This window comes from Gracilinanus agilis, chromosome 2, assembly GCF_016433145.1.
Source record: "Gracilinanus agilis isolate LMUSP501 chromosome 2, AgileGrace, whole genome shotgun sequence".
Taxonomy (NCBI): domain Eukaryota; kingdom Metazoa; phylum Chordata; class Mammalia; order Didelphimorphia; family Didelphidae; genus Gracilinanus; species Gracilinanus agilis.
Window position 1 is genome coordinate 106,233,691 of NC_058131.1, and position 14,441 is coordinate 106,248,131.

Below are 14,441 nucleotides of genomic sequence, written 5' to 3' on the forward strand. Positions count from 1 at the left end.
AACATCATAATATGAATTATGCAGAGCAAACTATTGCCAGAAGCTTGAACTAGCAGTTCTCTAGCATTTCTACGAGCTCTAACAGATGATGCTATTTACCAAGAATTATCTGAAGGAAAATGATCAAAATTTCTATCATTATAACATAAAAACAGATATGGCACTATGTTAGACACTGAAAAAGATAAATGTATACACAGAATCCCGGCCTGTCACAATCCATAAATTCAGACAGATATCCCTTATATGGCTCTCTGTGTGTGCAAGAGTGTGAAAAAGAACAGGATAGAAATATTAAATGAACATATGAACAGACAGAAAGGCATTACTATGTGAAACACTATATAGAATCCAAGGTCGTCACAATAAAGAGGGGCTAATGTATTTCTGAGGATGGATAATTTGGATTTATTCGGTTACTAATCCTTTGGTTGTTTTTCTCAACTAGGACACATAAAATATTTTTAGAGCTCCCTCAGCTGTTTGAAAGATAGAACTACCAAAAAACATGTTCCATCACATTGACTTCTCCATCTGCAGGAATTTCAGATACTCCCTCCTGAGATCTGAGGATGGAAATGATGTCATTGGACAATGAGCCAAAGCCCTGCTGGAAACACAAGTTTGCCAGGTCTTGCCAGTCCGTTAAGGAGCAGAATAAATCAGATGTCATAAATTCTTCCATCGTCTCTGAGAAGGAAATAACAAACACCAACAATAGGTTATAGTAGCCATCCTTTATTCAGTATTACCTTCACTTATTTAAAAAACAGAAAGTAAGTCATTCTTCAGTTTATTCATTCTATCACATGCCCACCAACTCCATGCCCTCACTGACCACCCCAAGCTGTGTAGCTTGGCTCGACTAGGACAAGGATCCAAGTTCACTTTATTAAGCCACTGTCAATGCCAAATGCTATCTGGAACCCTATAGTTCTAGTTTCACTATATCTGTGCAAGTTCTAATCCTCAACTTGAGAAATATTTCTTTAAACTAATAAGCCTTACTCTGAATAGAAAAGAGTGACAATCAAAGCTTTCTGAAAGGTAACTTTTAGAGCAGAAACAAACAGAAAAGAATTTTACTTGCTAGAGATGCTAATGATGTTCATTTAATTGTGAAAATTAAATTGTTTTTCTTAACAATATGCAATATCTATACTTCTGGGACTCATTTCTTCTGGGCCACCAAATATGTCATGTTTTGCTTCTCATATCAATCTTAATAAAAATACTAGAATATTATCATCCTTTAAAAATCTATTCTACTAAACTGTTTTTTCTATACCTAAAAAAGTTCTGTATAAAATAAACCATATATATTGTTACCAAAATTTTCTAATCTTCATTCTTGCTTTACCTACTGGTTCTTTTCCTGCTGCCTACAAACACACCCAAGTCTCCCTTCTTCCTTTAATAAAATCCTCAGTTGATCCCATAACTTCCATTAGCTAGCACTCAGCTAAACTCTCTGGGGAAAATCAGGTATATATGGTATCTCCATTTCTTCTTCTCTCACTATCTTCATTTTTTTTTTAAACCCTTAACTTCTGTGTATTGACTTATAGGTGGAAGAGTGGTAAGGGTGGGCAATGGGGGTCAAGTGACTTGCCCAGGGTCACACAGCTGGGAAGTGTCTGAGGCCAGATTTGAACCTAGGACCTCCTGTCTCTAGGCCTGGCTCTCAATCCACTGAGCTATCCAGCTGCCCCTCTCACTATCTTCTAAATCTTCTATAGTCTGTTTTCTGACAGCATCACTCAACTGAAGTTACTGATGCTATCTTCATTGACAAAGTTAATGACTTTTTCTTGGAACTTATCTTTCTTGAGCTCTCTGCAGCATTTAACCATCCTATATGGATTTTTTTTAACACTGCTCTCAAGAGCAATGGGTTCTGGTATCAGAGAACCTGGGTTCGAATACCACCTTTGAAGCCTGTTTCTTGTGACCTTGGGCAAGTCACTTAATGCTCCTGGGCCTCAGTTTCATCATCTACAAAATGAGGGAGTTTGACAAGATGGCCTCTAAGGTCCTTTCCAACTCTAGATCTAAGCTCCTATGATCCTCCTATCTGCCTGAATTTCATCTGTCACACCCACTAACTTTGGATATCTCCCAAGGCTCCATCTTGAGCTCTTTTCTTCTTGCTTTATGCTCTGCCATTTTGTGATCTTATCACCTTGCATGGGTTCAATTATCATCTTTATGCAGGTGACTCCCAGACCTATATATCTTGCCTAAGACCCTCTACAGACCACATTTCCAACTGTCCACTGAACATTTTGAATTGGATTTCCAAAAGATATCTCAAAATCAAAATGTCTAAAACAACACCCCTCTCTTCTAAACTTTCCCATTATTACTGAGGGAACCATCATCCTTCTAGTCATTCAAGTTAACAACCTCTGTGTCATCTTTGACTCCCCATTCTCACTTCATATATCCAATCAATTGCCACATCTTATTTGGTCAGACTTAGCTAAAGTCACTGAGAAGGAATCCAGGGAGTGCTTAACAAATACCTCGATTAATTAGAATAATTTTCATAAACTCTATGTGCCTTATGGACATAAACATGCCTTATGGACTTCACAAATTAATCTTAAATCATTTTAATTGCTAACATTTGAATAAAGTCTATACTGAATTAGTAGAAAAATAAGGTTAGAACAAGTAAGATACCACCAAAACTTGTTCACTCATGTAACGCTAAATATCTTATTGGGCAGAAATCCTATGTGTAATGTGTTTAAATCTGTATAGTAACCACAATGGGAATAATATATTGTTTATATGGCAGAAGAGAAACAACGCTGAATCACCCCTATAGAAATAATGAATGTATATATTTATTCCCTATTTTTCTGCCTTATTCTTGGAGTTTCTCACTTTATCTCACTTATCTGGTGACTTCCCTAAGAAAATGTGTATAAGACTTAGTTAAAATCATTGAGATGCTGACCTCTTCGTTTAAAGTTCTCTGAAAGTTAAGTCTTATCAGAGGCTATAATTGGTTACGATCTATATATTAACTCACATTTAAGAGCCTTGATTCTCTACATAGTCATCAATGAAGTGTTATAACCAGTAACTTTATTTTCTTTGGATAACTCTCATTATTCTTCCATTAAAAACATTTTGCTAAACTTACTTTTCCCATCTTTAGCTAGTTCTGAAAGTAGATTTAAGCCAGCCTTTTTCATTCCATTAGCGAAGAAATGAAGTATAATACGACAAATAGACAAAAGTGGCTGTTTCTCCTTCCATGGCTTAGTAAGACAATAAATAAATTCAACTTGTGGATGCATTACTACAATATTCATAAGATCATCTGAAAGCAAAAATAAAAGATGGTATCCAACAGTTTAATGTAGTAAACAACATAAAAATCTAGTTTTAAAGATTTAAATATTATAAATAGAATATAAAGAAAGCATATTTAAGGGATAGATTCAGTCTTTTCTATATTCTATGCAGTGGTAATATTTTGTAATTTGCTGCTAAATTATAGAGCTGATGATTAAGAAGGACATCAGGGCAAGGTCAAAAAATGCTAAAAAAGACAATGGTACTGTAACATACTAAGCTCTCCTTGTCATATCCTCTTCCTGCCACTTCTACTCAGGGTATATCCCCTTTCTTGTCCAGCCTCAAACTTAACCATCAACTATTTTCTTCCCAAACCAATCTAGACATGAAATAACCACCATTATTAGAAAAAATAAAAACACAATATAAGTCATCTATAAAAATGGAGAAGATTTTAGTAAAAATAATTATTATCATGACTAGTAATGCAAAGCAGTTGAAAGACTGGATTCTTGTCTTCTTATTTGTGAAATGCTAGCTATGTAGGCTATGTAGGCTTCACAGATATTTTCTCCACTTAAAAGATAAAGAAATAGAGATTAAGTGCAATTTAGTGACTTTCTTAAAATCACACAATTTATTATAGATTATTGTAAAACCAGTTATCTTTCTCTCAGAAAGAAGTCTCATATGTAAAATATAGAGAGAATGTTGTCAAATTTATGGGAATAAGAGTCATACCCCAATGGTTAAATGGACAAAAGATATGAACAGTTTCTGAGTGAAGAAATCAAGATACATGAAAGGCATGTGAAAAAATGTTCAAAGTCACTGCTGATTAGGGAAATGCAAACCAAAGCAATTCTGAGGTATCAGTTCATACCCATGAAATTGATTAAAATAATAAAAAGGCAAATGACAAATGTTGGAGGAGATGAGAAAAAATGGGGCACAAATAATACACCAATGGTGGAACTGCGAACTCACCTAGCCATTTTGGAGAGCAATTTGGAATTATGCCCAGAGAACTATAAAATTATGTATATCAATACCATTACTGGAGATTGGGGGGGAAAAGAAAAGAACTTACATATTCCAAAATATTTATAGCAGCTCTCTTTCTGCTGGCAAAGAATTGGAAATCAAGAGGATGCCCATCAATTGGGGAGTGGCTAAACAAATTGTGGTATATGATTGTGATGGAATACTACTGTATCTTAAGAAATGATGAGCAGATTAATTTTTTTTTTAACTTGGAAAAAACCACATAAGATAATGAAGAGTGAAGTGAGTAGAACCAAGAGAACATTATATACAGCTACAGATTTAATATGTGAAGAATAACTTGTGAATGTTTACTTCCAGAGAATGAACTGAGAAGTGGAAACACGAAAGACATACTCTATATATAATTTTGCCAGATGATGCCTTCTATGACATGGGGGGCGGGGAGAAGGAGATGAATAAAAAAATTAATAAATGAAAAATGAATAATTTTTTTAAACCAGTTATCTTTAGCCTCCAAGTTCTGTGTTCTTTCCATTACAACAGGTATTCTTAAACTAGAATCTATGAATTTGTTTTTGTGATAACTATATTTCAATAAAATTTATTTCCTCTATGATCTATCTCTTAATATTTCAATACATCTGTGATTTCACTGATATGGGTATTTCTTCTATATGTGCAGAATGAAACCCATTCTTGACTTCTAATCAAATATAATTCATGACCATGTCCATCTATAGATCTTCCACAGAAGATCCACCCAAAATGCTAGAGTTCTTCTTTGAGTACTTTTAAAACTGTGAAGCTCTTTTACTCCTTGCTCTTGTTATATAAATGTTCCACCTCTTATATTTTTCATATATTTCCTCCATATTTCCTATATTAGTTTTTGTATACAGGCCATTGTGGAAAATACACTCTAGCTAACGTGGACCCATGTTCTGCAGGAAGCTTTCCCTTCTGGGATTGCTTTCAGCTGTTCTTTATATGTCTTTTTTGTATCTAGTTATTTACACGTTGTCTCCTTTGGAATATAACCTCCTTAAAGACAGAGCCTGAAGTTTTCATCTTTCTCTATAACTCTAGTACTTAGCATAGTTCCTACCTTTCACCCAACTCTTACCTGTGAGTCCAAGAAGCTATAGCACACACAGTGGCCACACTCTGGCTCAGCAGACAAGCTAAACCAAGCTAAGAGTAACCAGTTAAGTCTCAAACCCATCAGTGAGTTTGGGGGATGTCTACTCCAAGCATGTGAAGACATCCCTGGCAGAATGGGAGAATGAGAACAGTTTGTTTCAACAGCCAAGAAGGTGGCCGAAGCAGGCACTGTAGAGAGCCTAGAGCCTGGCCAACACTGCCCAATTGGTCATCCACTGCATCCTGGGCCATTGACAGTGGTTCTGACTTCTGTCTTGCCACTGGACTTGGATGACTCTGGAAGAGAGAATGAGGCTGACAACTTTGTGAAACTCTGGCTCATTCAAATCCAATTCAAGTGCAAGTCAGGACATTACCCCATGATGTCATTGGTCTTCTTCAAAAGGAAGGTTGCAAGTCTATTTCCTGTTTTTGTGGGATAAGTCTAAGGAGAAAGAACAGAAAAAGATAGTAGTGGAGCAAAATACAAAGAAAACTGTATAACTTAGATGGGTTTGGACTACTGAAAAATGTTGGATGATGGACCTGGGAAAGAGATATTTGGTAAAAATTAAGGAAAATATGAAGAACAATCTCAAAGTCTAGATATTGATCTAGATTCTACTTCTGAGTTGAAAAAGAAAAAAGGTCAAGGACAATTAAGGAGGATATAAAAGGATGAAAGGGGATTAAGGGGAACAGAGGAGGATTGGAGAAATGAACCTGAAGAGGTAGACTTAAGGAGAAGGAGAAGGTAAAAGGCCAAATAGGCAAAATAAGTAACAAAACATGAGTGGAATAATTAGAGTTAAACAAATTAGTAAGAGTGGTGGGTGAGGCAAATTAGTGAAACTGGTGAAAAGGGCTAGAAGTTGGTGCAAAGCTAAAGGGGAAGTGAGTATAGCAATGGCTGTGGTAAGAAATTTGAGTGAGGTTGTAAAACAAATTTAACTAAGAATTTAGGATTGAGCTATTAACATCCACAAGTAGTTTCAAGAAACAATCCTGAAAATCTCAACTATTATTCAAAGTTGGGGAAACTGTGCAGTGACTTGTACAATTGTATGCCATGTTTGAATTTCTTTCACAGTCAAGTTCCAAGTATAAATTGATCTCCTTCCTGGATGAAAAGGTATAGAGAAATCAAAACAACTCTGAGGTATCACCTCACACCTAGCAGATTGGCTAAAATGAAAGAAGGGGAGAGTAATGAATGTTGGAGGGGATGTGGCAAAATTGGGACATTAATGCATTGCTGGTGGAGTTGCGAACTGATCCAGCCATTCTGGCTGGCAATTTGGAATCATGCTCAAAGGGCTATAAAAGAATGCCTGCCCTTTGATCCAGTCATACCATTGCTGGGTTTGTACCCCAAAGAGATCATAGATAAACAGACTTGTACGAAAATATTCATAGCTGCGCTTTTTGTGGTGGCAACAAATTGGAAAAGGAGGGTATGTCCTTCAATTGGGGAATGGCTGAACAAACTGTGGTATATGCGGGTGATGGAATACTATTGTGCTAAAAGGAATAATAAACTGGAGAAGTTCCAGGCGAACTGGAGAGACCTCCGGGAACTGATGCAGAGTGAAAGGAGCAGAGCCAGAAGAACTCTGTACACAGAGACTGATATACTGTGGTAAAATCAAATGTAATGGGCTCCTGTACTAGCAACAATGCAATGACCCAGGACAATTCTGAGGAATTTATGGTAAAGACGCTACCCACATTCAGAGGAAGGACTGCAGGAGAGGAAACATATAAGAAAAACAACTGCTTGAACACATGGGTCGGGGTGGACATTATTGAGGGTGTGGACTGGAAAGTATCACACCAATGCAACTACCAACAATCTGGAAATTGGTCTTGATCAAGGACATATGACAAAACTAGTGGGAATGTGCATCGGCCATTGGTGGGGGGAGTGCGGGGGGTGAAGGGGAAAGGAGGAGCATGAATCATGTAACCATGTTAAAAATGAATATTAATAAATGTTAAAAAAAATAAGTTAGAGAAGGAAATGGCAAACCATTCTATTATCTTTGGCAAGAAAACCCCACATGGGTCCATGAAGAGTTAGACATGACTGAAATCATTGAAAAATAACAATAGCATTTAAAAGCTATATAAATGTGATTGTTATTGGGTAATTTTTATGTGATTATTATTATTGGGTCTTTTAATTTGATGGAATTTCATGTCAACAAGTTTTCTTTCAGTATAATGACAATCATTAAAACTGGGGAATCTGGACTTCAGTATCCTAAGATTTAAAGTGGAAATAAGGACACTTGGACTATTTATCTCACAAAGCCTTTGTAAAGATCAAACAAAATAATGTTTATAAAATGCTTTTTCATCAATATCTATATAAATGTGAAAATTGTAATCATTAAAATAACATGTGCTAATAGGCAAAAAAACAAAAAAACAAAACAAAAAAAAAGGTATAGAGACTTGAAGAACACCGCTGCACATTCCAAGTTGTTGGGAAGAATGAAGTGTTTCCAAAGGAAACACAAGTAAGGCTTTAATTGGAAAGAAAGGAATCTGAAGCTGAGAAGGGAGACTTTGCCCCTTTGTCAGATGATGAAGAACAGAAGAGTGTTACCTGGAGGACAAAGGGAAGGAAAAGGACAGCTGTATAATCAGAGCTTAAAAATCCAGGAAGAGTTGAGATTCTTTTTGAAGAAGACAGAGTTGGGTACAGTGAAGAAGAAAAATGTGCTTGTCAATAAATGCCATGGAGACATTAGCTTTTATTTGTCCTTCAAAATCTCAGAAGTGATTAAGTGAAAGATTATCCACTGAAAAGCAAAGGAAGAAAGAAGCCATAGTAGTAAGAGTAGTGGCAACAGCAACAACTAGTGATTCTTTTATCAGGGATACTATCAACCTGATAATAATAATACAAATCTGTTGATTTTCATGGAACACGTACTCGAGACACAGCAGAGAGCCTTCCAATGTTTAATAACCCATTTCTGTACAAATGACACCTCTAGAGGGAATCTAAAAAAGTATTTTCAATGATTATAAGGTTGTGGACAAGAAATTGAAGATCATAGGAACACAGTTTACAATTTCTTCATTATTGGCCAATGAAAAAAAGGACTGCAAAGGGAAAAAAATATATAAATAAATGAAGATGGTGCCAGAGAATGGGATTTTGACTTCTGGATCACAGTTTACAATATAGAATTGCTAAATTCCTGGCCAGGGATGGAATACAAGGACTGGTAAGAATGTATTTAATTCTTATGTTATTTAGCTTATCTAATCAAAAGTGCTTAGAGAATATATGTATTCTCTAAGTTAGATGCTATAGAGTAGGGATGGGCAACCTTTTGAATTTGGTGTGTCAAAATTTGCCAAAAAAACAAGCATAACTTGGGGGGGTGTCACTTTGAGAAAAAAATCATAATTTCAGTATGCGGCCCCATACTTCTCTGTATGCGGCCGTGTGTCATCAAAAATGGCTACGTATGACAGTGCTGACACACATGTCATAGGTTTGCCATCAGGGATATAGAGAATAATAAAAGACTTATAGGACACAAAAACCTATAACAAAACCGATGCCTTCAAATGTCCATGAATCTTTTCTCAGTCTTCATTCTCCTTGACTTTTCTGCAGTCTTTGACACTGCTGGTGACTCTCTCCTTGATACTCTTGACTCTCCTACCTAACTGACCACTCCTTCTCTGTCTCCTTTGCTAGAAGAGACTACTTCACTTGGTGATCCCACCAGGTGGGGAAGGTAGTTTCTTTTACACATAATACCTCACATTTTTGCTATAAAGATCAAGAAGAACATTTTTTAATTAAGCTTTTCATCTCTATGTTAATGAATCTCAAATCTATGGATCCTTCCCCAATCTCTCTACTGACCACCAATCTCATATCTCCAACAGCCTTTCAGACATTTCAAACTGGATGTCCAGTATACATCTTAAATTTAACATGTTCAAAATCAAACTCATAATCTTTATCCCTAAATCTTCTCACCTCACAATCACTCCAACTTTCCCTTTTACTGTAGAAGATAACATCATCCTCCCTTTTAGGCTAACAACTAGGAGTCATCCTGAACTCCTGACTTTCTCTTAAATATTCAAATATTCTCTTACATATTCAAAATGTTTCCAAGGCCTAATCATTTCACCTTTGCAATACCTTTTCTCACCCTTTGAAATATCTTCTAAATATGCCCTCTTCTCTCTGCGGACACTATTATCACCTTAGTACAGGTCTCCATCATCTCAAGCCTGGATTATCACAATAACTTGCTGATGGGTCTGTTTGCCTAAAGTCTCTCCCCACTCCCATCCACCCTCCATTCAACCACTAATATGATTTTCTTAAAGCACAAGTCTAACCATGTCACACCCCAACCAAAACAATAAATTATAGTAGCTCCCTTTTGTTTGGCATTCGAAACCCTTCATTGCCTAGCCCTCTCTTACCTTTCCAACTTTCTTATACCTTTAGAGGTACCTAATAAATGTTTACTCATTTATATATAATATATAAAATTTAAGCAAAGTAAACAGATCTTAAAATGAGGGGGGGAAATTTGACCTCATAGGTATCAATGACATTGAATGAAACCCATCACTGAATTTGGGCTCTGTATGAGTATACCTTATTCAAAAGAAACAGTAGATGTAAAAAAAAGAGTAGGATAGCTTCATATATAAAGAAGATACATGCCTATATGTAATTGAGAAAAAACAAAGAAATAATTAATTAATTGATAAAAGATGATATTCTCCTTTGAGGAAATCTAGAAACTAGAAGGGAAAGCATGATGGAAAGTATGTCAGTGAAGATCAAAGGAGGGAGAAAAGTGAAAGATTTTATCACTGGATTATTACTAAAAACCACTTGAACAAAAAAAAGGAAAGAAATGAGAAATTTGGAAAACACAAGCCTGGAGTAGAGTCATGATATAGAAGTTATGAGGAGCTTCAATTATGTAAGTATCTCCTAACGTCATCTTTCTGACAAATGCAAATTCTTTTTTTTTTTTAAACCCTTACCTTCCATCTTGGAATCAATACTCTGTATTGTTTCCAAAGCAAAAGAGCAGTAAGGGCTAGGCAACAGGGATCAAGTGACTTGCCCAGGGTCACACAACTAGGAAGTGTCTGAGGTCAGATCTGAACCTAGGACCACCCGTCTCTAGGCCTGGCTCTCAATCTACTGAGCCACCCAGCTGTTCCCACAAATGCAAATTCTTGACTTGCTTAGGGATAATTTTATGCTTTAAAAGGTAGAGGAATCAATAAGGGAGAAATTCTATTCTGGATCAGATTATTACTAAGAAGAAGGAACTTGTGGTGAAAATGATAGGAATATATGAAGGAAATGATCACTCTATCCTAGAAGTTATGATAGAGAAGAAAAGGCTAACTAGTTATACACTGACATGCACTTTACATTAGGGCAAAGCAGATTTCAGAGGAAAGATACCTGGGATCTCCTGAACTAAAATTCTATAGAAGAAGTCAGTACAAGAGGCATAAGAGATCTTAAAAATTAAATTTCACAGACATAAAGAGAAATAATTAGAATGTGGAGGAAAATGAGATGTCTAAAGTGACCAATATAGATGCACAAGAAACTCACTAACCAACTTGGATTTTTAAAAGGAATATACAGAAAAAATAAATAATATCAGGGGACAGTCCTATAAAAATAGTACAAGGAATAGTAAAGTTTACAATGAGTTGAAGTTAGCAAGGGAAGTTAGGAACAATACAAAGAGAATTTTTAGTTATAGTGAGAGAAAAAACGCTTCAAAGAAGGGACAGGACCCTTGCCTGGAAAGACAGAACAATGTTAATTGATATCAGAGAGAAGAGAGAGGTGCTAATTCTTGTTTTTATTTTCTCATAAAAGAAGTATGATGATCACATAAGAAATGACAGAACAAAAATGACTGACTGGGAATTGGATGAGCTGTCTTTGGTGAATTCAAGTCATATGGCTGGATAAACTATGTTCTTGGTCCTGAAAGAACTGGTAAATGTCAGTGATATTTGAAAATATTGGAGAAAACACACAAGATTAAATTAAACTTAATTTAATTTAATTTAAAATTTAATTTAATCACATAAGATTAAAGGTCAAACATTCTTTTTTTTTTAATAGGGGAAGAGAATAGAGTGTGAATTTGTAAATACTTAACCTAAGTTTCTAAGAAGATTACAGAGGTCAGGTCATTAAAGAAAAGGTTGGAGAACATTTAGAAAGGAAAGCAGTGTCTAGAAAGAGCCAGTGTAGCTTCCTTAAGACTAGGCCGTAAAAATTTTTTTTTAATTAAAAAAAAAAAAAGACTAGGTCATGCCAGACTAACCTTATTTTCTCTTTTTTCAGGATTACTAAACCAATAAGTAAAGCTCAGTAGGGATAAAATATAATGTATTGCACTTGATAACAACAGTAACAACAAAAATTAACTTCTCAAGTTATCAATAAAAAGTTGTCAAGAAAAGGATATTGTGACTGGCCAGAAATTGTTCTTAAAAAGAGTTGAGGCAGCTACATGGCTCAGTGGGTAGAGTGCCAGACCTAGGGTCTATAGGACATAGGATTCCATCTGGCTTCAGACACTTCCTAGCTGTATAACTTGGGGCAAGTCACTTAACCCCAACTATCTAGGCCTCAATGCTCTTCTACCTTGGAACTAATACTTGTAAGAAGGTAAGCATTTTTAAATTATTTTTTTTTTGCTTTCTTATTTTTTTAAAGATATGGGAGTTTTAATTCATTTTCAAACACAAGATGAGTTTGCAGGGTAATGTGGCAGCCAGAAAAGCTAATGCAATCTTGGGCTGCTTTCTGAGGGTCAGAGCTCCCAGTAATAGAGAAGTGACCATTCTTTTTTTTTTTTTTTTTTAAACCTTTATCTTAAGTCTTGGAGTCAATACTGTGTATTGGCACCAAGGCAGAAGAGTGGTAAGGGTAGGCCATGGGGGTCAAGTGACTTGCCCAGGGTCACACAGCTGGGAAGTGTCTGAGGTCAGATTTGAACCCAGGACCTCCCATCTCTAGGCCTGGCTCTCAATCCACTGAGCCACCCAGCTGCCCCCAAGAAGTGACATTTGTCATCTGAAATGCTATGTTCAATTCTAGACAGCATGATTTACAAAGGACAGAGGTAAACAGGAGTGTGGCCAGAGTGGGTTACTCAGATTATGAAGAGTCTATGATATGAGAGAAACTGGGCATGTTTAGACCAGACTAAAGATTTCTTGGGAAAGGGAGGATACATGATAACATCTTCAAATATCTGAAGGATTGTCATGTGGGAAAGGGATTAAACTTGTTAACTGGTCCCCAAACACTAAACCAGAAGCCATGGGTAGATGATCACATGTTAGGTATGATATGAGTTATTATATATGGATTATACTAACTGGCCACTCAGTCCCTTTACAATACTCAAATTCAGTGTTTCCAATTCTGTGACTTTGTGAAGTCATTTAAACTCTCTGAGTCTTAATTCCTCAATAGCCTAGATCAGTGATTCCCAAAGTGGGCGCCACTGCCCCCTGGTGGGTGCTGCAGCAATCCAGGAGAGTGGTGATGGCCACAGGTGCATTTATCTTTCCTATTAATTGCTATTAAAATTTTTAAAAAATTAATTTCCAGGGGGCTAAGTAATATTTTTTTCTGGAAAGGGCCAAAAAAGTTTGGGAACCACTGATCTAGATGGTCTTTAAGGCTCCTTCCAGTTCTAAATCCACCATCTTAAGATGTCATGATTCAAGCACAGACAGACAGAAAAGGTAGGAAACTCAGTGCAGGTTTCAATCTGTTTGGCAGACCATTAGCTTTCTGATAAAGAACTAGTCTAAACTAAGGTATTTGGAGTCAGACAACACACATAAGCATACATCATCCAGCAAGTATTAAAAGTTTCTTCAACAAGGATTTTAGAGGAAACATGGTACAAGGGAAAATGCACTGGCTTTGAAGTCCTAAGACCTGTATTCAAATCCTGCTTCTACCATTAATTCCTTATATGACCACTCCAGGCCTGTTTCCTTATCAGCAAATGGATAAGGCTGCACTAGATGGATAGAAATTCCCTTTCAGCTCTAAATCTGTGATCCAAGAGAGCTTGTGCTCTGGTGGTGTAGCATTCTAGAACTCATGATCATCACCACATCAGAATGAGAAGTCAGAGAATTGCTTAATTGTATAAAGTGTATTCACTAAGATTTATTTTAAAAATTATACTCTTAGGGGCAGCTGGGGGCTCAGAGGATGGAGAGCCAAAACTGGAGACAGGAAGTCCTAGGTTCAAACTTGGCCTCAAGATGTGTTCTAGCTGTACGACCTTGGCCAAGTCACATAACCCCAATTGTTTGGTTATTGCCTAATCCTTACCATTCTTCTGCAGAGGAACTGATACTTAGTACTGATTCCAAGTCAGAAGGTAAAGGTTTAAAAACAATTTAAAGTAAATTAAATAATACCTTTAAAACACTAACGATGCCTGTTATCAAAAGGATGATAAACTGATTCACCAATCACAAAAATAAATGTATTTCAATTTAATACCAACTTAATGTTTGAACTATTGTGTATTTTTAAAATGAATTCTCTAAATTGAATCCAAAATATCATTTGTTTTATGATTAGAACAAAAAAAAATTATGAATGAAAGTTGATGTGAAATGAAAGTACTAAAAAGTGCTTTGCTCTTTACCATAAGAAAAGTCTTTACATTGTTGTATATATTCCATAGCTCCATAAATCTGACCCTGTTTACATAGGCAAAGAACAGCTTTCTTATGCAGACCACATTCATGGTAGATAATTTGTGCTAAAGCCAGGCACTTGGACTTGTGGTAGGGCTCCTTTTCCGCATACTGACAAATTATATCCCCAGCATGTTCAGAAAATGTTAATCTAGAGAAAGCAATAAAATTCATGTTAGAGGACTGTTGGCAAATACTTTCAAAAC

General features: G+C 36.1%; 1 protein-coding gene across 2 annotated transcripts in view; it reads right to left on the reverse strand.

Moving 5' to 3' along the window:
• Nucleotides 1–411: 411 nt before the first annotated feature.
• CLHC1 (clathrin heavy chain linker domain containing 1) overlaps nucleotides 412–14,441 on the reverse strand; it is a 42,900-nt gene continuing 28,870 nt past the window's right edge. For both annotated transcript variants that reach the window (XM_044660668.1, XM_044660667.1), the window contains 3 exons: nucleotides 14,184–14,386; nucleotides 3,155–3,334; nucleotides 412–690 (listed from right to left, as the gene is read on the reverse strand). In XM_044660668.1, coding sequence (XP_044516603.1) covers nucleotides 497–690; nucleotides 3,155–3,334; nucleotides 14,184–14,386 — 577 coding nt within the window. In that variant the 3' untranslated portion in view covers nucleotides 412–496. The remainder of the gene's footprint in view (nucleotides 691–3,154; nucleotides 3,335–14,183; nucleotides 14,387–14,441) is intronic.